The 24,765-nt window shown below is 41.8% G+C and overlaps 1 protein-coding gene across 7 annotated transcripts; it reads right to left on the reverse strand.

The window, feature by feature from the left end:
- Nucleotides 1–506: 506 nt before the first annotated feature.
- LOC127327508 (uncharacterized) lies at nucleotides 507–17,547 on the reverse strand. Of its 7 annotated transcripts, none has more exons than XM_051354283.2 (18): nucleotides 17,403–17,545; nucleotides 10,582–10,648; nucleotides 9,948–10,035; nucleotides 7,187–7,337; nucleotides 6,680–6,812; nucleotides 5,914–6,202; nucleotides 5,223–5,406; nucleotides 4,682–4,783; nucleotides 4,258–4,593; nucleotides 3,868–3,951; nucleotides 3,630–3,788; nucleotides 2,990–3,073; nucleotides 2,761–2,898; nucleotides 2,229–2,341; nucleotides 1,192–1,327; nucleotides 1,030–1,099; nucleotides 858–917; nucleotides 507–759 (listed from the first exon to the last, which is right to left on the reverse strand). In XM_051354283.2, exons 1-17 carry the CDS (start codon nucleotides 17,412–17,414, stop codon nucleotides 871–873), a joined length of 2,193 nt encoding a protein of 730 aa, XP_051210243.1. In that variant the 5' UTR covers nucleotides 17,415–17,545; the 3' UTR covers nucleotides 507–759; nucleotides 858–870. The 7 variants fall into 7 exon arrangements, with proteins under 7 accessions (XP_051210243.1, XP_071681073.1, XP_071681074.1 ...); XM_071824972.1 differs by having other exon boundaries at nucleotides 858–958; XM_071824973.1 differs by lacking the exon at nucleotides 2,990–3,073 and having other exon boundaries at nucleotides 858–958; nucleotides 17,403–17,547.
- Between the last annotated feature and the right edge of the window lie 7,218 nt (nucleotides 17,548–24,765).

The following is a 24,765-nucleotide window of genomic DNA, read 5'->3' on the forward strand; positions in this document are numbered from 1 at the left end:
TCACGGGAGCACATAAGGAAAGAATTCGAGGAGTTAAGCGTGCTGGAAGTGTAGTGTGAGGATGGGTGACCGCTCGACAGGAGCGGGCCCAGCTCAATTCAAGGGTATTCAGGTAAATACCCATTAATTTTGGCAAAATAATTCGTATATATAGCGTGCCTATAAAGGTAGTTTGGGTATTTGACAAACTTTCAGCTCATGTGCACAATACAGCTGCTCCTCACGCGTACGGGACCCTGTGTGACTGGTCACATAGCACCTAAGCTGATTTTGTGATAATTTGCTTTTCCGTAAATCAGGTTGGAGATTGAAGCAGGATAGAGCAGCCTGAAGATGAGATCTTCAAGAATCAAGACTGGTTGGTAGATTTGCGCCCCACTGAGCCTAGCGATTTCCATTCAAAGATCTCGCCAAGGCAGTGAACAAGACTACAATACGCTGGTTACAGGTTTGTGACAACACTAAGAGCATCTTCAACAAATTGTCACAGGCGTAGAGAAGCGAAATTCAGATGAACCAGTCCAAACAGTTCGTTAAAAACACACTAGGTCCAACCATGAAAGCGTTCCAACCGGTACCGCTACTAGTTTGGTTTTCAAGTATCAGGACGAGATTAGTTTAGAAAAAGCGTTCCGAGAGGAAGAGGAAAGCGGCCAAGCCATTTAGAAGTCGCATAAGCCACTAGCCGGATGGCCTCGCATGGAGCTCTGAGACAGGGTAGCCACTCCACTCTTCCTGCAGCTCCGTTCCTCCTACCCCCTTCCATAACGTGGAAAGAAAGATGGTTTCAGCGAAATGAAAAGGATGAAATATATAAGACCATGGTTACAAAGATAAAAAAAAAAGACAATGGTTACCGTGCATTCGCATTCAACGTTGTTTCTTATACCTGTTCCTACACCCGCTCGACAGTTCGTCTGTTGGTAGCAGATTGTTAGCTCGTGTAAGAAAAAACAATCTAAAAAAGAACAGGGGTTATCATCATCCCTGTTGATCCGGAGCTTCTTTTTATCTACAGAACATGCATACCTTCACAGATGGTGGAATCTGAAGATGACATTCCCTTGCTGTGAGTTGGGGGTGAGATCAACCTGACATTCTGAGCACACAGCAGGATTAACTTCTTACTGTTGTTGACCCTGACTTTCACAAAGGATGAACTACAAATATAAGCTTTGCATTTAAAGTTACCTTCACATCTTCATCTTGTCTGAAATTTTCAACCTTATTGTGGCCAGATATCTTCTCGGCAACTGTGATCACAGCAACTTCTAGTTCTTCCTCTGGAATATCACAATTCCCATTGAAAGGTTCCATATGGCAAAACCTGAAATTTCACAACATGAACACTTCAGATCTGTCAAAAAGGTTTTATGTGTGGTGTATAAACTTGACTGGATCAAGATATTAATTATTGAAATTCCTGTTCTGAAGCACCAATACTTGTGGTGATACAAGGCTACTTAGAAAATAACTTAATTTGTCACCGAATAAGTTTACCGGTGCGAATACTATTTTGGTGACAAATACTAAATTTAATGCTAACATGAAAAATCATCCAGTAAACCGAAAAGTAAGCATAGTAATCCCAGCATCTTTCAGTCAACGTTCCAAAACTCTATGTACAAGGAATAGTGTAGCTCCGGTGAGCGTTGAGAGTATGACATTCTGTGGTAAAAAGTTTATGTTTTGAACTCAGGATTTTCTAAGTTACTTTAAGTTAAAGTTGCTATGATATTCAAAGGATTTGGATATAATTGATTTTGAACAGTTACTGCCAGTTTACCAGATATCACATGAGGCCAGGGAAACCATTCGAGCAAGAACTTAAACCCTGGTTGTTGAATATAAATATACTGCCTAGTCTCTTTCCATCAGTTCGGACTTATGGTTCAATTGGCCAGTAATCTTTCATGGTATCAGAGGAGGTCTCAAGTTCAAGACCCAGCTCACGCAGTTTTAAAAACAAAAGAAAAAAGATTCTGCGGCCGCACCGAACCCACGCTAAGGACTAAAATAGCCTAGACATGAGGGGGAGTGTTGAATATAAATACACTGCCTAGTCTCTTTCCATCAGTTCGGACTTAGGGTTCAATTGGCTAGTGCAGTAATCCTTCACTGGTGACAGTAGCTAAGGTGTACTTGAACACAATTATTAGAATGTTAGCCATTGCATTTCGTCAACTAAAAGGATCTTTATGATAAAAAGAGTATGACTGCATACAAACCAGTCAAGTGGTAGGGATGCTGTATTGAAGCCCTGGTTCAGCTTTCTGCATTTACGACAGCTGCGGCACTGCACCACGTCATCAACAGCCTTGATGAGCTCACCCCCTTTTCTCTGGATAAAGAAAGTTAACTAGAGTGAATGATGCATGAAATGAGTAAACACAACCCTGTAGAATATTATGGAACAATAGGAAAGGTAAAAATGAGAACTTAGGTCTTGTATAAGATCAACATTTAGCTTCTTTGAGACAAAATGAAACAAGGATTGAAGTGCAACTTAGTTACTGCTGCAGTAAACCCTGATAGCATCATTACATATCTGTAAATAGATTCATTTATATTTACCGTAGTAAATACAAAACACGTGTATTTTCTACAGATGTAAATAGATGTAACCTATGTAGTACAGTGTTATCATCTACGAATATCATGTTGTTCTTGTGTTTTGAAACGCAAAAAAGATCATAATGCACTTCATCATAAGATATGGGTAACATATTTTCCAATATATATTAAATCATACATCCATACCAATTCAAGATTGTCAAAATTTGTATTCCAGTATTCATCTGTTTTTCTACCGAGCCACTCCTCCAGTTTGGCATACATTTCACAATCTTGAAACCCTTGTTTGCTATTAAGAACCCAAGTATTACCATCCTCATCATCCTGTAAACAAATCAGGAGTTTCGATGCCAGGGACACAAGGGTAAGACAATAGGAAAAGAGAACAGCATAGAACAATAATAACAAACCATACAATGAGGTCAGTAATATCTGCAACTCCTATTATTCCACGACCTGTGACAGCATTGTGCTTTTGACCTCCAACTCGTTTGTAAGACTGGGAAGAACACAAACCGAAGTTACAAAAAATAATGCATAACAAAGGGTGCAAACAGCTTTGCTGGAACAAAAGGAGCATATACTGCCTGTCATGTACAACTAAAGCTCAATTAATTCCTGCAAATAGTTGCTAGTTGTTACATTTGATAGAAAACTCTCTACTCGTACGCACGCACACACACACACAGGTAAGTCACTTGTTAAGTTGTTATTGATTTGTATTGCAATATCTGAAGCTCATACACTGTGTATGTACATATATAGAGGATACAGTCGGTACAGTGGTAAAACGGTTTGGGCAGCAAACCTGGCGAAGCTGGAATTCGTTACTGCCACATTCAACGTTTCCATGCCCAGAAAGATGGGGCTAAATTCGTTCTCCATCTCTACCATAGCAAGTAATGGAAGAAATATATTTTTGTAATATATATTTAATGTGTGCATGGGATGACCAGCTAATTCTGATGTGGAACAGTCAAGAAGTAACGATGTGTAATATAGCTAATGAAAGTGCACAAGTTTGTGTGATTTAATACAATAACAACTAATCCCACCTCTATCAGACGGCCGTGCCAATACAAGAAAACTCCACAGTTCACTCTACCCCATTCTACATCACTCCTACCCAGAGTCAGATGAATGGTTCTTCCCATAATTTCATCAGATATAAGAGATTTCTTATGAAGGCTGTTTTCCAAATAACAGGTTATAACCTGGAAAAAATAAGAACATGGACACATAAATATGACATGTAACAACACAAAGATATATATATGTCATATGCGTATTTACCGGAGACCCTTGGACAGTGACTTTCATCTGAGGATTCAGGAATATAACTTCTAGATAAGCTTTAAGCGAATAGTCCAACGGTACCTTGTAGGATAGGATTGAATCAGTGCTAGTGATCATCGAAATAACGAGATTAAGAATTACTGCCACTAACGCTCTGACAAAAAATTGCTAGTTTTCAAATTAAAAGTCATGCATGACATTTTAGTACTACAAGTGTGAAGGGTATGGATATAATTTTAAGGACAATGTGCAGAAACATAAAGTGCACCTATGCTTCTAGTTGCATGGCAACCATTAGAATGATACACTTCTGGTTGTTAAATCTGAAAGGTTATTTGATGTCTGAAAGAAAAGTAACAAATCAAATGTTGATGAGAAGTTACATACATTGCTACTTGTTTGTCCTGGACGTGATCTAACTCTTTTTGAACGGATTAATATGTCTCTGTTATCATGGCCTACAGGATTTTCATCGGTCTTCTCTGAGTTCCACTGCAAGGTGTATTCTTTACCCCATCTATCTAAATTCCATATGAAAATCTGTGTGCCAGTACCCTCTTCACCAAATAAGCAAACCTTTTCTCCAATGACATACTCATTAAACGGAGAATAATCCTTAATAGCATTCAGGTTATATTCCGCAGCAGCTTCAGACTGGACATTCAAATCAAATTCCATGTATTGCCCTTTCTTGCAATATGCCACCACAGGGATCTCAAGATTCTATAGCAAATCATACTATTATTACATATTTATATTCTTAACATGCCAATATACAAAGAATGAAGGGGGTATGCAGAACCATGCTTACAGTTTTACTTTCATTGAAGGACTGGGATAGGAAGGACATTGATCTAGAAGTTGAAGTTTGGGTAAGCACAAGTGCATCTTTCCCAAGTTTCATAGCACCAGTCTACAAAACCGCAAACTGCTTATTGCTTTTGCAGTTAAAAATTTCAAATTCCTAGTCATACAGGACAGGAATGATCAAAGGTAAAGCAACCTGGAGCATGGCACTTGCATCGTACAAAAAACCTACGAAAGGATACTAAGAGACAACTGTAGCATTTCCATAATATGCTTGCATAAAACAAACAAAAAAATGATGCATGTGATGCCCTCATTTACCCTGTAGCATTACCCATCTAAGTAGTGCATTATCGTCTGAGGTAAATAAAAATGTTCCTTTATCACACTCAGGCAGGTCTCAGTCACACATTTCAAATAAATCAGAAAAAATCGAGATATCAAAATATATAAAAGGCCATTAATAACACGGATCACAGTGATTGTCAGTAAAATAAAGTATAAGAGTGTGAGACATTAGAAAATATCTTCACACATTTGTTTACCTTAAATCCAATTCCAAACCTCCCAATTTGATCCTGGCGGTGCTCATTTGGTCTGTCGTGGCCAAATAAGACCATTTTCATCATTTGATGATAGGTCATTCCATGGCCATTATCGAATACACATAGGACAGGAACTTTCCCCCCTGCTTTCTTTGAAAACATAGATTGGATGGAAATATCCAACCTTCCGGAATAAGGAAAATAAAAAGAATGAATCAGTTAGTGCAATCAAATAAACTCTAGATAGTCTTCAAAAGAGGTCAAAGATACTAGCTCGGTGGGGATTTATTTAGAAATTGTATGCTACAGGTCACATTATGTGAAAACTATAACCAGCTTGAAGCTCCTAAAACCATATACCACTAAAAGCAGGATCTGATGTAACAAATTCACCAGGAGAGAAGCAAAATGCATGGTTAAAATTAGTGCTTAACTTTCCGTGCAGTCGATTTTTTACCCTACCCTTTTATTCTACTAGCTTTGGAAATATTACTGAACAACAAGTTCAAATATTTTTTTTATATGTATTATCATTATGTTTTATCACTAGAACTAATATTATCTAAACTAAATAAAATAACATAATGGAGCTGAACTCACACCGATGAAGTTAAACTGGGCCTAAAAATGGTTTACAAATTACACAAACAATCAACTTTCTGATTATAGCACCTTGAAGAAATGGATGTACCTGGATGCACTAGCATCTCTAGAGTTATCAATGAGCTCTGCTATTGCTCCAAAGATCCACCCAGCATGTGTCTGACTGAGTGTTCTTAAATAACTAGGGCTTGTTTTCACAAAATTGCTTGCAAGGGTAGATGTTTTATTCTTCACTGCTGGATCTAAAACTCTAGGACCATCTTCAATAGAATCGCATGTTGAAGATTCCGGAACAAATCTATGGAGTTTGTGTAAAGACTGCATCTCCTTTGTATGTCGTATGTTATCACAAGTCTCCTCACTTGTGTTGGATCTCCCTGGCGGGGCAGAAGATAAGCGTCAATAAGCAAACAATTAAAATCTCCAAAATCTAATATGATGATGCAAAACTTCAGTTTCAAAATGGATATAACTACCGTCAAGTAAAGACCCAGACCTTTAATATAATCCCCCTCCCTCCCGTGTATATTCCTCCTTGTATGTACTTCATTTTCAATAAATCTTACTATCAGGGCCGCTTCTGCCGTTTTAAGTTTTTTAAAAGAGAGGTGAAGATCTAGACGAACAAAGTAAAAGAAAAAAGAAAACGGCAAACATGACTCTAAGGAGATGACGTGATGTCACCAACATACATAAACTGCCAGTTTAGAGATGTCTTGCCAATAGTCAATGAGCTTCCAACTATGAAATAAGGGAACAATACAGCAGGCTGGCTAAAATATACCGGTGCAGAGAATTAATAATGAATAACCTCACAATGCAATGATTTTAAAAAGTAACAGAAAAATTCTCACCAGATTTCCCTTCCATCTTTCTGCAGACTCCAGGATCTTTCAGTACGGTCTCATAGAAGACCTCCGCATAGTAAGAGTGAGATTCAGGAGCAAGAATGTGGAAGGTGATAGACCTGAACTCAACAACACCGGCCTAAAAAACACAAGAGAAGAACAAGGGCCCTGGCATTACAAACAGCAAAATGGAGCTACTAGAATGTGGTATTAGAAATTACAACATACTTCCCAGAAACCCTTCTCGGACCTAATTTAGTTGATTGAAAACTAAGAATTCCTACAACACTAGGCATCTCTCTCCCCCACCATTAATTTATACTTCTTGATTCATGTGTGTCTGTTACATCAAACCATGTCTGACACTTGAAGCTAGCCACGACCTGCCATAAGATCTCATAGGACAGTAACTAGATGGCCCAATTCTCCCACAGTTTTGTTTTCTTGGAAGGGTGACTTGAAGATATAACATGTAGTAACTATAAATATGCATACACTGGAGATAATATTTACCTTCTTGTTTTCACGAAGGAAACGCATAAATATGCCCCATTCTTTTGCCTGGTAATCATCTTCTGGATCAGGATGTAGTGAAAACTTGAGGAAATCATTCTGCTGGTACTGATCCATCCGCATGAACTTCATAATCGGCCAAACAGAGGGACTATAAAAGGAAATCATAAATTACTCTGACTTTATACACCACTGGACAAAATAAAACAAGCATGCATATAAATGCAAAAAATAACACACGGAATGCTTCCATAATTTTGCCAATCAAATATCAAAATAAGGTTGCATAATAAGACGGAGGATGCTTATTTTACCAATAATCTGCTGATCTGTAACCAATGAACAAAAGATTTGAGTAATCTAATGTTTAGGTGAAGTGGTATGATTAAGAACAATTTTTTTTGCTTTTTTTTTAGCTTGGCCCACCCGTAAATTTCTTTCTAGCTCTGCCACTGTGTAATAGCATCTTAGGGCATCTCCAGCGGCGCGACGCAAACGGTCGCTGAGCGTCCGTTTTCGTCCGCCGTGACCGGAAATGCGTCTGGGGCCTGTTCCAGCGGGGCGACGCAAAGTGACCGGGCCATCCACGGAGACGCAAACCTGGCCCAAATATGCGCCAGGTTTGCGTCTCCGCGGACGCTCGGCGGTCGCGCCGAGCGTCCTCCATTTCTTACCTGGTCCCGCATGTCAGGGACAGCGAAATCGACCGCTTCGATTTGCTTCTTGTTCCCCTTCTTTCCTGCCCTAGTGCGATGGCACCACCCCCACCCCTAGCGCCACCGTACGGCCGTAGCGCCGCAGTAGTCGGCGTCGGCTCCGTTTTTGCCGCGCGGGAGAGCAGGAGCGTGCTCCGCCGCGTACGTGCCGGCTGTTTTCGGCCGAAACGCTCCCGGTTGCGCCGCCCTTCCGCGCCGCCCACGACCTGTTCGGTCAATTGCGTCGGTAGGTTTCTACTCGTGTTTTCGGCGCTATTGTGCGCGGCCATTGATCCGCAGTTTGTACCCACGCAGATGGACATGTGGCAGATGTTGGACAAGTTCCGCGCGGAGGTCATGAGTCCACGCAGACATTGGCAACTACTGCGGCCTCCATGATCCACGAGTTCACCTCTAACCCGGGGCCGCAACACCGGGGCTCTGTAAAGGGGCGCTCCAAAAACCTGCCGCGCAACAGAGTGGAAGGGCAGGCCCGCCTCCACAAGGACTACTTCCACCTCACCAATCCGATCTTCCCGGAAAAAATGTTCCGGCGCCGATACAGGATGTCAAGGGACCTGTTCTTGGTCATTCTACGGGGCGTCAGAAACTACGACCCGTACTTTCAATGCAGGCGCGATGCAACAGGTGCGTCAGGCTTCACCTCGTACCAAAAATGCTCCGCGGCTATTCGCATGCTCTCATATGGAATGGCTGCGGATATATTCGATGAGTATCTTCGAATGGGTGAGAGCACCTGTCTTGAGGCCATGTACAGGTTTTGCCGAGCCGTCATTGCCGTGTTCGGAGAGTATTACTGTAGGGAGCCAACTGTTGAGGATACAAGGCGCCTCCTGTCTATCAACGAGTCTAGAGGCTTCCCAGGAATGATTGGCAGCATAGATTGCATGCACTGACAGTGGAAAAACTGTCCATTTGGATGGCAGGGTGCGTACAGCGGGCATGAGGAGGGAAAAACTGTCATTCTTGAAGCTGTCATATCTCAAGATTTATGGATTTGGCATTCATTCTTTGGCATGGCCGGTTCCAACAATGATATCAATGTGTTGCACCGATCACCGGTTTTCGAAAGGCTCATGCAAGGCAAAGCTCCCCGGGTGAGCTATGAGATCAATGGAAATGCATATGACAAGCCATATTATCTTGCTGATGGCATCTACCCTGACTGGGCCACATTGGTGAAGACTGTCCGTACTCCAAACTCCGAGAAGACGAGAAGGTTTGCGAAGATGCAAGAGGCTTGCAGGAAAGATGTGGAGCGTGGATTTAGTGTGCTCCAAGCTCGGTGGGCAATTGTCCGTCACCCGGCAAGAACATGGTCGCTGAAGACCATGCATGAGGTGATGACATGCTGCGTGATCATGCACAACATGATCGTTGAGAACGAGCGTCCTGATGGCCGCAATGAGAACCACTGGGAATTCCAAGGTGAGCTGGTTGCGCCACTTCCTGGAGCTTCATCTTGGCAGGACTATCTACATAGGAATGTAGAAGTCACTGATGAGAACGTCTCCAAACAGCTGCAAACGGATCTGATTGAGCATCAATGGACATTGGCTGGCCATGCAGATCATGCCTAGAGGAGTACTATCTTATTTGCATGCAGACTTTTTAAAATTTAAATGTAATAACTATGACTTCGTTGAATATTATTTTGTTGTTTCGAAACTTCATATTTCATGCAAACGCGGAAATGCGTCGCGCCGCTGGAGCCTCCCCAAGGTGCAAACGGACGCGCGGACAAAAACGGTCTGTCTCGCGTCCTCCGTGCGACGCAAACGGACATTTCGGACGTCCGAAATGCATCGCGCCGCTGGAGATGCCCTTATATTATGGGATGGAGAGAGTATCATTGTATTAACCAAGAGCGCAATGATATTTATTTATAACACCAATCAAAAGCACAACCAGTACGGTATAAACTAAATCCAGTGCTGGGCACCCGTATGATATAGAAAAAACATTATCTACAGAAAAACAATTTTGGTCAAAACCTATATGTAGTTATCACTCTAGAATTGTCGGGTGATTAAAAATCAACATACATTGTGATGCGATTGGGAACGTCATAAACTTTGGTCCGGCAGATGTTCTTATTATCTCTTGCCAGCAATACATAAGTGAAGCCACAACCTACCATAAACAAATAATAATTGAGGCAAATATTCTGCAATAAATATTGTAGCATATGATATATTCAAGAAAAAAATACAAAGGAGCAAACAACAGTCATCAAAAGATAAGGTATATGTGTTGAGTTATATCAGTGTTAAGTTCATGTTAAGAAAAAACTCGATGCATATGTTAACATTATCGGATTGATATAGTGGCGGAGCCAGCGAACGTGAACACTGGGGAGGGGGGAGGCAAATGACTGATGAGTGATAATATTGATGAAAAGGGACAAGTCTTCCTATTCTTCACAAAATCAGTAGAAGTTTTATTGGAAATAAGGATGCTACAGTACATTTTCACGTTCATGGGAGGAGACATGGTCCTATATGCACTTGCGTGAGGTGTTTAGACTATCGAAATTAAGGTGAGCTTTGCCATGGACTAAGTTTCAGTACTAAACAGTTTGGCATGTTGCAAATTCCTCTTAATATTTGAAAGGACCAGATCAATAAAATAGACTATTTATTCGATTATAATGACAGCACACACACATTCATATCATACCTTGTTCGCTGCATGGTGGCTGATTCAAGTCAATTGCTTTATCCCTGCATCTGGTTGTGTTCACCTCCTATAAACAGTAAAATCCATCAACCGGGCGTAATTTTATTTCAAAAGCACATACTTCCAAACTAAATCAGGCCTATTACCCTGAAAGAGGTATAGTGTTCTTAAAGTTGAAGAAGAACAATGTGAATCTAAAATATAGGTAGGCAAGACATGCACGAAATATGAACATACTTGTGGAAATTCAGAAGTGATAACAGACCATCGGACAAACCAACATATGCAAGAAATACATAATCTAACCTCAAATTGCCTCCACAAAAGACAATAAGGAACAAATACTTAGTGGCAAAGGGGGGTTGATGTGCTTTACACTAGTTGTTTCTGTTCTTGTCTAGAAGCCCTCCATATGAGCCCTCAAAGATTGGGGGTTGTGGGTTGATGTGCTTAGAATTTCTTTCTTGCGGAACCCCAAGACTGGGGTTTGGGGTTGATCAGGTAATGGATTCCATTTAGAAAGTATGTCCTGGCCAGATCCCACTTTCTTTAATCGAGCGGGCAAGGGATCGCAAACATCTTTTTTTTTTCAGATAAAAGGTTTTCAAAAGATATCCCGAAGTGGTCTTAGGTAAGGTAAGGAGTGACAGCTCTATTCAATAAGCTAGCTCTTCAAGGGAAGAAGATAGGGCATCTCCTAAATAAAATGTGGAAGTTTGGTGCCCTTATTTATTACCCAGAGGGTGATTATACGATTATCCTTATTCCTTGTTTATTACCTTTTGAAAAGGAGGTCCAAGTGGATTATAAAATTGGCTCTTTGATTTGCAGGATTCTAGAAACGCATGAATACGAAAAACGCTTGATTACAATGTCATGTCCACTCCAATCCTAGAGGACTTCATATTCACCAAAGTTTGTTTGATTTCATCACAAAAAACAAAGAATTCCGAAAAAGATGTTCGAGTGGATGTTGGATTTTAGTTAGGAAAAGAAATCTATGGGAGACAATCTTACAAATCAAACAACCAACATAGGAAAGTTCCTAAGGATTTGAATCCTCCAAAGTTGCTATGCAAATCCTGTGAATCAAAGATGCCCTAAAACTGGGATCAAAGGGATTTTTCTTTGCTTCATTCCTTTAAATCAAACCGATGAATAATGACACTATAGAAAAATTCCTGTTCCTATGGTATTCCTCCACTTCTCCTTTGAACCAAAGAGGCCCTAAAGATGTTTTTCTTAGTTCCTCAGAAAATTCATTGAGCTCAACGAGCAAAAAAATACTACCCACTCATCCTCGGGAAAAAATAAGGCATGTGGTTTTGCAATCTTTATTTAATCAAATAAGGTCTGCAAGAATACATAAGAAATAAACTCCATTGAACATTATAAAAATCATCCGGATGCCAGCGAGGGCTCTTATTTTCACAACAAACTTCACCGAATCTCCAATTTACTGGTGATTTGAGTGGATCTGTAGGTAAAAAAGACAGGATCCGTAGGGGCCAAAACACAAGGAAATGCCAAATAATCGGCTGCGGCAGAGGATAAGGGCACCAGAGATGGTCAGACCCATGGGAGAAACCTGGCTCACTCTGGCTGGCGGGCTGCACCACACGAGGGCTGCGCCGTAGGAAGGAGCCGCGCGCTCGCTACACAGCACCGACGCCGCCTGCTCGCCCCCGCGCCATTGCGGCGGCCCTACGGGACACTCGAGGGTACGAAGATGGCGAAGGTTCGCAGTGGAAAATGTTAGGGTAATGGTTGGGGCACCGGTGCAAGGGAAGCAACCGCGCCATCCGGGGTTAGAAGAAGGATGCACGCTAGCACAGGAAGTACGAGTAGGAAGGAAGAAGAAACAAGATGGCCATCGGATCGGGAAATCCAATGACCCAAAACCTCGAACTGCGATTTCAGGTAAATCACAATGGCAAACATATAAAAAAAACTAGACGGCGCCTTTGAGAATCTACAAATGCTCCAACAGATTGTCGAGAAACCAATCTTGCCGACGGCGTCTCTCTTCAGTTTGAAGTAGTCGATCTCCCTGAAATTCTCGACTATCTTGAGGAAGAGCTTCCTACTCATTCGGAAACGACGGCGGAATGCGGCATCGCCGTGCAATGGATCGTTGGCGAAGTAGTCGGCGTAGAGCATGCAGTAGCCTTCCATCATCTCCCTTGGCTTGCTCTTGCGATGCCCCGGCGCGGATCCACCAATGATCGGCTTGTCCTCCTCGGCGATCATGGCGAAGAGGGAGATGAGGATCGCCAGATGTTCGTCGTCTCCATCGGCATCCCTGGTAGCAGCCGCGACAACGAGCTCCTCGTCCATGAGCGCAGATGTTCGTCGAGCTTATGCGAGAAGAGATGGCAGTCGCCGCCCAAGACGAGGAGCACATGATGATCCTCGGTTGCTTATCAAGCATGTACGCCGGGGTGGCAACTGGTCGACGTGGTGGGTCGGCACCAGGTCGCCGGAAGTGCAAGCCAAGACAACGAATGGAGGGCTACTGCATGTTGTACGCCGACTACTTCGCCGACAATCCATTGCACGGTGAGACTGTTTTCAGGCGTCGTTTCAGGATGAGCAGAAAGCTATTTCTGCAAATTGTGTATGCCATCCGAGACTTTGACCCCTACTTCAGATGCAAGGCGGATTGCACTGGCTTGGTTGGATTTTCGTCACTGCAGAAGTGCACAGTGGCTATGAAGATGCTGGCGTATGGAGCTCCCGGTGATGGTGCAGATGACTATCTTCGGATGGCGGAGTCCACCGCCCTTGATTGTTTCTACCGGTTCTGCAGGGCCATCATAGCAGTGTTCGGGGACTTTTACTTGAGATCACCCACTGTCGAAGACACTCAGAGGATCCTTGCAACAAATGAAGCTAGGGGTTTTCCAGGGATGCTTGGAAGAATTGACTGCATGCATTGGAAATGGAAGAATTGTCCGTTTGCGTGGCAGGGAATGTACAAGGGTCACAAAAACAGCTGCACTGTGATACTTGAAGCAGTGGCTACCCATGATCTCTGGATTTGGCACTCTTTCTTTGGTATGCCTGGATCCAACAATGACATCAACGTCCTAAACTGCTCCCCGATCTTTTCCAAGCTTGTTGAGGGTCATGCTCCCCCGGTGAACTATGTGATCAATGGTCGGCACTACAACAAAGGATACTACCTTGCAGACGGTATCTATCCAAAGTGGGCAACATTTGTGAAGACTATCTCGAAACCTAGCACCCCCAAACTTTGTGAATTTGTCAAGAAACAAGAAGCTTGCTGAAAAGACGTCGAGCGTGCATTTGGTGTCCTCCAGCAGAGATTTGCTGTCGTTCGGTTCCCCGCTATGACTTGGTCCAAAGATCAGATGTGGGAGGTGATGAACTGTTGTGTGTGCTTACACAATATGATTATTGAAAATGAGCGAAAACATCCGGTTCCTCTGTCTGAGCAAGAAGCACCATATGAGAGACAAGGTCCTCTTGCACAGCCTAATCACCAGGTGCCGACATCATGGGTCGCCTTCATTGCTATGCGTCAGGAGATTCGAGACTCTACAATGCATCAACAGCTGCAAGATGATCTGGTGGAGCACATATGGACGCTCCGAGGCAACGCCAACGCCCGACGCCAACTAGTCTGTCTTAATTTGTTTCAAAACTTGTGAAATTGTGTGCTTCATTTGTTTCAGCACTTGTTAAACATTGTACTGATTTTCGCCGAATTTGTTTCAGCAATTTTCTGACTCTTGTTCGCCGAACTTGTTAATTTTATGTTGAATTTGTTTGAAATATGTCAAATGGTCGAGGGTGGGGGTTTCCTGCCGGGGGGACGGCTGGAACTTCGGCGCTCCCCAGGCCAAATTTTCCTCCAATCCGGACGAAAATTTCGCCGGATTTGGGCGTGAGGAGCGCCAACGAGTGGAGATGCTCTTAGGAATTTTTCTGCTTCCGAATATGGACTGGAAATACTAGCTAGCTGTTTAGTGCTGGGACCAGAGAGCAAGCGCCTGAACATCTCTCTTCATTATTTAAGTTATACAACGATAAATTCTAGCAGTGTATTGAGTCTGAGATGGTTTGTTCAGATGGTGGCATTGATGAATCGCGGATCTTTGTCGACTGCTTGTTGCTTCGTTCTTTTGCTGAAGGCAAGTGCATTACGAACCTTGTCGCTTTAATGTTCGATCGTGTGGCTTGTTGTGTTTTTGGTGTGTTTGGTTCTCGTTTGGTAATTTGACTCAATAGTTTCCTTCTAAACTTAATGGGCCGCGGATTGGTAAATTCCGAGCCAATACTGCTATAGGTTGGTAAACTCCGAGCCAACACACTGGTAAACTCCGAGCGAGCCAGCACTGTGAAAACCCATATTTCAGTTTTCATATAAAATCCATGTTTTCGAATGAAATTCTAATGCTTGCCATTGTTTAATGTTATCACGGTTCCATGTTGTACTTGCTGAGTATTTTCATACTCATTCTTGCGTTTTATTTTGGATGGCGAGGAACCAAAAGGGGAGATTTGGGACTAGGAGCAGGAGATCGATGGCGCGGCAGCGACCTACCGGAACAGAGGAAGAAGATGCCCAATCAGTCGATTTCGGGTGCCGCGACTTAATTCCTTTGGCACGGCGACGAAGAAGAGCACGGCGAAGCAATTGGACACGACATGAGGTCTTGGCGAGGTCTATGGCAACGGGAAGGATAGGTGTGCCGACAGCAGCATGACCTGAACACCATTCGCGTTCTCCGCATACAAGGCAAATGAACAAAGGAAACTTGATTGGGTACAACGGTTATCTCAAGCTAGTAAGAACACACAGCTTAGCTAGCCTCTTAGCTTTTAGTTTTCTCAGTCCCACACCCTAACCCTCCGGCACCCGCGCGGCGGCGCCGCGCCAGGCGGCCCCAGCGGCTCCCCTCCTCCCCCTCCCTTGGGCGCCTCCCTCCCGCCGCCGCTGCCTGAGGTGCCGCCGGGCAAAACCCTGGAGGTGTGGCGGCAGACTTTCTTGACCGCGACAGGCGTGGGGGCGCGGGTTCGCGTCGCCGGTGGCGGCGATCCGCATAGGCCTGCTCGACGGTGGTGCCATGGAGCGGCGGCGACCAGATATCTTCGATGATCTCCATCGTTTGGCCCTGACGGGCTCGGGAGGGATGCGGTCATCCTGTTGCGTAGACAATGATGTCGGCTTCGTGCAGGTTTCTGGGCTTGTTCCGAGGCACGAGGATGCCATCGGCGAATGCCCTGGGCATTGTGGTGGCGGCCTCCTCCTTCGCCGGAGGTGGTCAGCTGGTTGCTGGGGTGGCGGATCACGAGATCCGTCTACTCCGGCGATGAAGATCTAGTCGACGACGAGCTAGCGGTGAAGGGGCCACCGGTGAAAACCGCGCTTTGACATCATTCTTGGCAGATGATGGCGGCGGCTATTGGCGTCGTTCTCTTGCGAAGGCATCATCTTTGCTGGCATCTCCGCTTGCTCTTGCCGAGTTGGGGACTAGCGGTTGTCGATGAAAACCGTGCCATGATTGGCGGGTGATGGCGGCATTACGCATCGCTTCCTTCTTGAAGGCATCGTTGTTGCAGTCTACGGATACTCACTCGTGCTGCTCCGAGGGAAACCCTAGATCTGGGTCTCTCGGATCGGATGATGAAGGCGCTTCCTGCGTCTTTCTACCTCTTGGGGCATCATTTTTGGAGCAGCGGCTGGATGGAGATGGATCTTGGTGGAGTGGTGTTCATCTACCACGTTGATGTTGATGATTCTCAGCGGCGTGGAGCTGCAGGGTATCAAAGACGAGCGCGGACTGTTGGACGCGTGCAGGATGGTGGAGCTGTCTGACGTCATGCTGGACAGCAGGTCTAGCAAGGTCAATGAGTCTGCTTGACTGGATGTGCTTCTCACTTGCTATTGGGTGGCTTGAGAAGGCATTTGGTTATTTGGATGATGTGAGTTGGTGTTTTGTCACCCTCTTCATTCCTCCGTAGGTTTAGCGAGGTGGGTTCGAGTTTGATCTTTTGTATTCTTGTAAGATTGTAAGATGTTGTGAATAATCTAATAAAAAAAGCGTGCATCTAAGAGATGCAGAAGCTGATTTTTCTCCCATTTAAAAAAAAAACAGTTATCTCAAGCAGATCCTAAGATTACCAGAAAGAGAAGGAGAAGGAGAAATGGACATTGCCGGCCAAATTTGGAGAAAAGGCGGACGGCCGTGATTCGGTTCCGACATGATTTCGTCATTCCTAAAGCACAAATCAGTGAATCACTGCATAGAGAATAGGATGGGATTTCTCAGAGCTTGGAGGTCACTCCTGGAAAGAATAAGCTCTCCAGGTTGTCAAGAACGGTTTGTTGATCTGCACAGGAGCATGACGCCGGCGGACAGCTGGTGCATACGCTCTAATCGATTGGGTTTTCTGCTCCACTTAACGTGGAGTTCACAACGATGGTACAACGAACGGGGCAGGCTTTGGATGGTATTTTACTAAGAACGAAACTTTTAATGGTATTTTTCTAAAGTCTAGATCTTTTAATGGTACAGAACCAATTTTCCCTTCTGAAAAAGAGAAACCGGTGACTGGGCTGGTTACAAGCATCGAGCGCTACTGAATCAACCACGAGCTACATTGGGAAAAAGAAGGAAATGCTAGGCTAATTAACGAAGCACCGCGCTGCGCTGCGCTGCGCCGCGCCGCGCACGATCGAGGGCAGCCTTACCCGGCGCGGCGCAAATCGATCAGTAGAATACATTAACAAGGCAGCAAAGAACGGACACGCACGGAACTAGCGGGGTGGGGGGAGGGGAGGCGGGGCTTACTGGCATTGCCATCGGCGGCCGGAGCCGGGCACACGGCGGAGGCCGCCGACGAGAATTGATCTGGTTGTTTGCCTACTGCCAAGTCCGGCTGGTTCCAAACCAAGAAAAATGTTTTACTGGCTGGTCGGAAGCGATATACATGGAGCGGGATGGGCGAATATACATGACGAGCAGATAACGACAGGAAGCCGAGGCGAGGCGGCGGTGCGCAATGACGGTAATATCCTCCGATACCCTTGGCCTCCTGCACAAGGCTTGGCGCACTCGTGTCAGTCCAACAGTGCACTGGATGCAACTTTTGCCTGACTCGTCAGTCAGACTCTGCTCGGCATGTGCACCACTGCACTCCATTGCACGGCCGATCCTCTCCTTCCTCTCCCCTTCCTTCTCCATGGATAATACCGGAGTACAGTACGTGCGTGCCAGCCCGAGGTGGTCTTCTATTTTTTGCGTCGCCGGCCTGCTTCGCGGTATGAAAACCGACCAAAGACGTACACGTACCAAGAGCGTTGTTTCAGAGGATGGGCTCTATGGAGCTTTTTTCGAATTCTTTTTCCTAAAACCTATAATTTTGAAGTTTTAAAATTTCGAGAAAACTCTTCATGCAGGTAATGGTGGTTTCTATCGAGCTTCTCTCACTAACCAACGCAATCAAAAGTCCAAACTGATAAAATAGATAGTCAAATCATGTATACATATCAACATATTTCATCCCGTGTGACCGGGACAATACAGGAGAAGGTCAACACGTGAAAAGAAAAATAGCACATGCATGAATAATCATATACACGGTGGACAAAAGGGTGGGTATAAATTGCAAAAGTCAGGACTCATACTCAAAACCTTAGGCTCTGAGATACCATGTCAACCTTCTTGCACTAGCCAACGCAACCAAAAATTCAAACTGGTGAAAGGGCTAGGCAATTCACTTATACATATAAACAGTTTCTACCTTTGTGCAAAAACTTAATGCAAAATGTTAGATATGTTGGGTTGTGCAAAAAAAGGCAAATTTCGAGATTCAAGATAGTGCATGGTGCAAAATTGAAAACACCTCTAGTATTTGTTATTTTCTGTAGACCGAAATGCAAACTATTGCATATTGAGATTTTTCAAGGCTGTAGAATACGTCATTTGTCAACATCTAAGATTTCTCTTCATAAATTTTTTGAACTTCACATGTTAATTTTTCTTAAATTGTTATCCTTCAAAGTGACTTCTCGTGGAATTCCTTCAACTGACACGACAGGAGAGTAGGTACATATACTCCCTCTATTCCAAGCCAACTGATCTACTACATCCGATTCAAATTAATTAACTCAACTTTAGATACATCTATGTTTAAATAAAGTTAAGTCATGTAATATGAATCAAAGGGAGTAGCAATTTTTGTAAAAATAAGTGTACATATACACTAAAATATGTCTAAACATATGTGTCTACATCAAATCTAAGCAAAGCGGAGAGAGATGAGGTGATCCAAAAAAAAAAAATAGCGTTTCGTTCCTCTCGTCATCGATACTGGCGGTCCCCCCAACCTCCGGTGTTGTGCCTAAATATATGTATCTAGATCAAATCTAAGCAAAGTTATGTACAAGAGAGACTTGACCCTTGCGTTGACGCAAATCTAAGCAAAGCTACGTACAATAGAGAAATGAGGTGAGTGTATAGGTGTATATGTGAGCGTCTATGTTTATACTATGTTTTTAAAAAAATGTGAGATGATTAAAAAGCAATCTAGGGATGAAATCAAAGTAAAGCTACGTTCTGAATCTCTCCTTTTTACATGCATTTTCTCAGTCTAGTTTTGGTCGAAAGGGTAAAAAAAAAACTCGAAACTCGAAACCCCATGAGCCGGCAATTCCTATTCTTTGCTTACAGCAGGAGGGATGCAGTGCTCCGCACAGGGGCCAATTGTTTCTGGGCCGGCCCATGTAGCAAGTACAGTGTGATTTTCCCTCAGGTTTTCTTCCATTTAGCCGGTTTTTCAGTTTTCTCTATCTTTTTCTTCCGGTTTTCCGATTTTCTTTCAGTCTTTTTTGAAGTTTTCTTCAAACCTTAACTTTTTTCAACTTAGAATTTTTCAATTTTTTTGAACTTTTTTTAATCGGAACATATTTCTTATTTGAACTTTTTTCAAATCTGAACGATTTGTAGATTTTAATTTTTTAACAAAATTATTCAAATTTTAAAAATGTTCATTTTTAAAATTTGTACAAATATCAAATTTGTTTGAAAAAAATTCGAACTGAAAATTTGCTTGGTTTTGAAATTTGTACAATACTAAAATTTATTCAGATTTGAAATTTATTCAATAATTGAAATTCGTCTCTTTGGAGAAACTTTAGATTCAAAATTTTCTCCGAACAAAAAAATGGAAAATAAAAAAAGAAAAATCGATAGTACCTTTTGTTAGGCCGTGTCAGGGCGGCCCATGAAGTGGCCGCTTCAGGCGGGAGGAAGGTTCGCTCCCGCTTACAGCGGGAAATAGGAGCTCTTGTGAGCCGGCCGGACACACGCGGTATCGATCAGCTGGACCTTTGACGACCGTCCCGGCGTGGACCTAGATATGCTAATGTGTGGATGAACGGGAGAGACGCTGCAGGCCGTGTCAAGAGGCCCGTTCAGGAGTGCGTGAGGCATGCCGTGTGCTGGGCCCTGTGGGAGAGAATTCACCTTGAGTGTTATTATGTTTGTCGTTGGCATGTACATACATTCCCTCGGGACAACGGAAACCGAAAGGTTGAACACGAGTCATATGGATGATATGATCAACATGTTGATGTTCACCATTGAAGCTACATCATCTCACGTGATGATCGGTTTTGGTGTAGTGGATTTGGATCGTGTACCACTTAACAACTATGAGGGATGTTTTATTAAGTGATAGTTCATTAGTAATTAGATTAAAACATGAACTAATTATCATGAACTTATTCTGAGTTGTATTTTGAATTAATTTTGTAGAACTGGCATCCGTTTTCTACCATGCGCTAGTCTTGTAATTGAGATAGAAATACTGTTAAATCTGGTAAGTAACTTTACGGACTGGTGCTGTATTGTTAAAGAATCAAGAAAATGATTAAGTCCTATTGCAAACTTTTAGTAAACCTCACATTGTTGATTCAAGGAGCTATGGTTTCAGTTAGTACCTAAAGTCATCTTGTCTCCGTGAAACTAGAAGTTCAAATCTGTTTGAAAAGTATGGAGCTGGAAATTTTGTTTTCAGAAATAAGCAGGGTATGAGATATATGTGATATCTAAGACCTTATTGCAAGGTGATAGAATATAATTTGGTGAGACTACATAAACTCATAAGTTTTATGGGAATGCACAAAGGTTGAAGACGCAAGGCGTCCCAATCCTCCAACTATTGGGGCACTAACGATATTCGCATATCCATGAAGTGATCGTCCTTAGTATGCACCGTTGCTAAGACTCGTCGTTTCGAAGCATCACGTGATGATCGGGTGTTATCGATTCTACGTGTGCATACAACGGGTGCAAGCCAGATTTGCACATGCGAATACTGAGGTTAAACTTTATGAGCCTAGCATGTACAGACATGATCTCGGAAAATCGTCATGATATGATGGATAAAATTATGAGTGAAATTGTTCATCATATTACAAAGTTACTAATAGTGAAATCTGAAACACTTGTCATATGATGATCAACTTCAAAGTAAGAACCTCAAGGTTATTGGTATTTGACCAAACAAACCTAGAAGTTATTGAAGGTGAAGTGTTTTCTGAGAATGGGGAAAGCTAAAAGAGAAACTACAAAAAAAAAATTTGGTAGAAAGAAAGAAAAAGACTAGAAAGTCTAGCTCAGGTGTATATAAATGATATACATGTTATGAATGTATTCCTTGTTTGGTCACATAATGAAATTCTTGGGTATTTGTACCAGATTGGTTGGTATGAGATGCCATACAATACAACGCAATACAAGAATACGATGGCCTAAGTGACTGATAAGGAATATGGTAATAATGCACGTCTGAAACATAATAAAGTGTTATTATGTTTGTCGTTGGCATTCTACCCAGCCCTTAGAATTTATAATAAAGAACTTAATAATTGTTATTTTGTTCTGGTCAAATAAAAAAAACAATGAGTTGTTCAAATTATGACATTACTCCATGTACGATGGATAAGTTATTATAAATCTTAATGGTGAAACACACATACATAACACTGATGCTAAAATGCCATAAGGCAAATGATTTGAATTCCACTTATTTGTGTAACTGCCATTTAGGTCATTTTAGATAAGAACGCATAAAGGAACTCAATGCAAATGGATTTTTGGAGTCATTTGATTTTTGAATCGTTTGGCGCTTGCAAATCTTTTCTAAAAGATAATGACTAAAATACCGTTCATAGGCCAAGAGTTGAACGGACAACTAACTTAGTGAAAACATACATGATGATGTATGTGGTTCACTGGACATAGTTGTGTGCGGGAGATTCTTCTACTTCATGAAAACTTCCAACAATGAATTGAGTATATATATGTGGATATATTCGATAAGGAAAAAGTTTGAAACATTTGAATAGATTCAAATATATTTCAGCATGAAGTGGAAATCATCGTAATAGATAAGTCTAATATCTATGATTGGATCATGGTGGAAATATTTGAAGTACGAGTTTTAGCGAACATCTAAAAGAGTCATGAAATTGTTCTACAACTCACATTTCTTGGAGTATCATAATGATGATATAGTATCCGAGAGATGTATCCAAACCTTGTTGGATTAATGATGAGATAAAATATTATGACGTCATTATCTTTTTGTGGATTATGCTTTAGTGACTACCGCTTTTACACTGAATAGAGCATCATCATGATCCGTTGAAATGACACCATACGAGTTATGGCATGGGTATGAACCCTGATAGTCCTTTCTTAAATTTTGGTATGCATAGCATAAGTAAGTTTACAACCAAATTCGGATGAATGTCTTTGTTGGTTATCCCAGAGATTTGATTGAGAATTCTTCCCACGAGACAAAGACAAAAGTGTTTGTCAATGTTTCTTATTTCCGAGAAATTGTTTCTAGCGAAGTATTTGAGTGGAAGGACAATAGAACTTGATAAGGTTTATGAACCTAAGCATAATGATCAGAGTAGCGCAACATCGGAATTGGTTCTAGAAGCGGCCACGACGATCATGGCTCCCATGACTACAAAATGTTTTAGCCATGGAGATCAAAGTAACTATTGAACCTTGTAGGTATGATTTACTTTGTGATCAAATAAATGATTTGTGGACAAAGGATTGTTTTTGAACAATGATAAATCAACTACATACAAAGAAGTTATGATGGGCCCTGACTCCGTTAAAATGGCTATGCGCCATGAAATCCAAGATAGATGAATACTTTTTGAAAGTAAATAAATCTATGAAATTGATGAACTTGGATGTAATATCCTTGAAGAAGCTCGATTTGTCGAAAAGTTGTTTACGACAAAGTTCAAAGAGTTGACTGCGATAAGATTAGATATTCTGTAGCAATGCTTATAGTCTATGTGGATTATTCTAGTAATCGCTACATATTTCTTTTATGAGATTTGCTAGTAGGATGGCAAAATACATTACTTAACAGAAGTGTGTATTAAAGGTGTATACAAGATACAACCAAGAGTTTTGCTGGTCCGTGGAATACTAGATAGGTATACAAACTTCAATTGGATGAAGTGAGTATCGCGGAGTTGGAATCTTCACCGGATGAAATTAAGTGGGAGCGCTGAGACATATTTATAATACTTTATGTAGATGACATATAGTTGGTTATAAATGATGTAATTATATACTTGATTAAAAGGTTTCATTGGGAAATTAACTTCAATGAAAGGATATGGACTGAAACAAATTTAGTGTCAAGATCTATGAAGATAGATTGAAACACATAATAAGTTTAAGTCAAAGTACATAGAATGGATACTGAAGTAGTTCAATATAGAAATATTAAGAAAATGTTCTTGTCATGTGAAGGTTTAACAAGACTTGAGTGTATCTTACACTCAATGAGTAAAAACACATGAGTGATTATAGATCACGAATAATATGTACACAATCAGATGTCCTGTCCTCTTAAAAGTGTTATGAGCATGTACCAGAATGATTCATGTGATGATTATTGAAAAACAGTAAGAATATTCTTGAGTACTTAAGAAGAACCAAGGATATATATATATATAGTTTTGTATGGAGAAATGACAAACAAATCGATGTAAGATGTTGCACCGATATTAGTTTTGTCACATATAAAAATAAAATTTCAATCTCAAATTGGACTAAGTGTTGATTAAAAGGTAGCACATGCAATGAGCTAGAAGATGTCTATGCTAGATTTAGATGAGTTCTAAATATTGTGACGGATTCTACAAACGAAGGCAGAGTATGTCATTGTTTTGACAATGACTGAAGATGTTAAGTCGATAAATTCTTTGAGAACTTGGTGTAGTTCCGATAGTGTCAGAACTTTGAAGCTATATTGTGTGTGACAATATTAGTGACATATTTCAGACCGCGGAATTAAGGTTCCACCAGAAGACCAAACATATTTAATGCCGACTCATTAGGAAAATGAATGATGCGTGAAGACGCAAATGAATTGCAAAATACATACGGTTCTGAGCATGTCAGGTCCGTTGACTAAAACCTCTCCCGTGAGCAAAACATGATAAAGCACCGGAAGGCCAAGGTGTTATATCTTTACAAATGTAAAACTAGATTATTGACTCTAGTGCAAGTGGGAGACTGTTGGAGATATGCCCAAGAGGCAATAATAAAATGGTTATTATAATATATCTTTGAGTTTATGATAATGTTTACATACCATGCTATAATTGTATTAACCGAAACATTGATACATGCGTGTTATGTGAACAACAAGGAGTCCCTAGTAAGCCTCTTGTATAACTAGCTTGTTGATTAATAGATGATCATAGTTTCATGATCATGAACATTGGATGTTATTAATAACAAGGTTATGTCATTATATGAATGATGTAATGGACACACCCAATTAAGCGTAGCATAAGATCACATCATTAAGTTCATTTGCTATAAGCTTTCGATACATAGTTACCTAGTCCTTCGACCATGAGATCATGTAAATCACTTATGCTGGAAGGGTACTTTGATTACATCAAACGCCACTGCGTAAATGGGTGGTTATAAAGGTGGGATTAGGTATTCGGAAAGTATGAGTTGAGGCATATGGATCAACAGTGGGATTTGTCCATCCCAATGACGGATAGATATACTCTGGGCCCTCTCGGTGGAATGTCGTCTGATTAGCTTGCAAGCATGTGAATGGTTCACAAGAGATGATATACCACGGTACGAG

Source organism: Lolium perenne, chromosome 1 (assembly GCF_019359855.2).
Source record: "Lolium perenne isolate Kyuss_39 chromosome 1, Kyuss_2.0, whole genome shotgun sequence".
Lineage (NCBI taxonomy): Eukaryota > Viridiplantae > Streptophyta > Magnoliopsida > Poales > Poaceae > Lolium > Lolium perenne.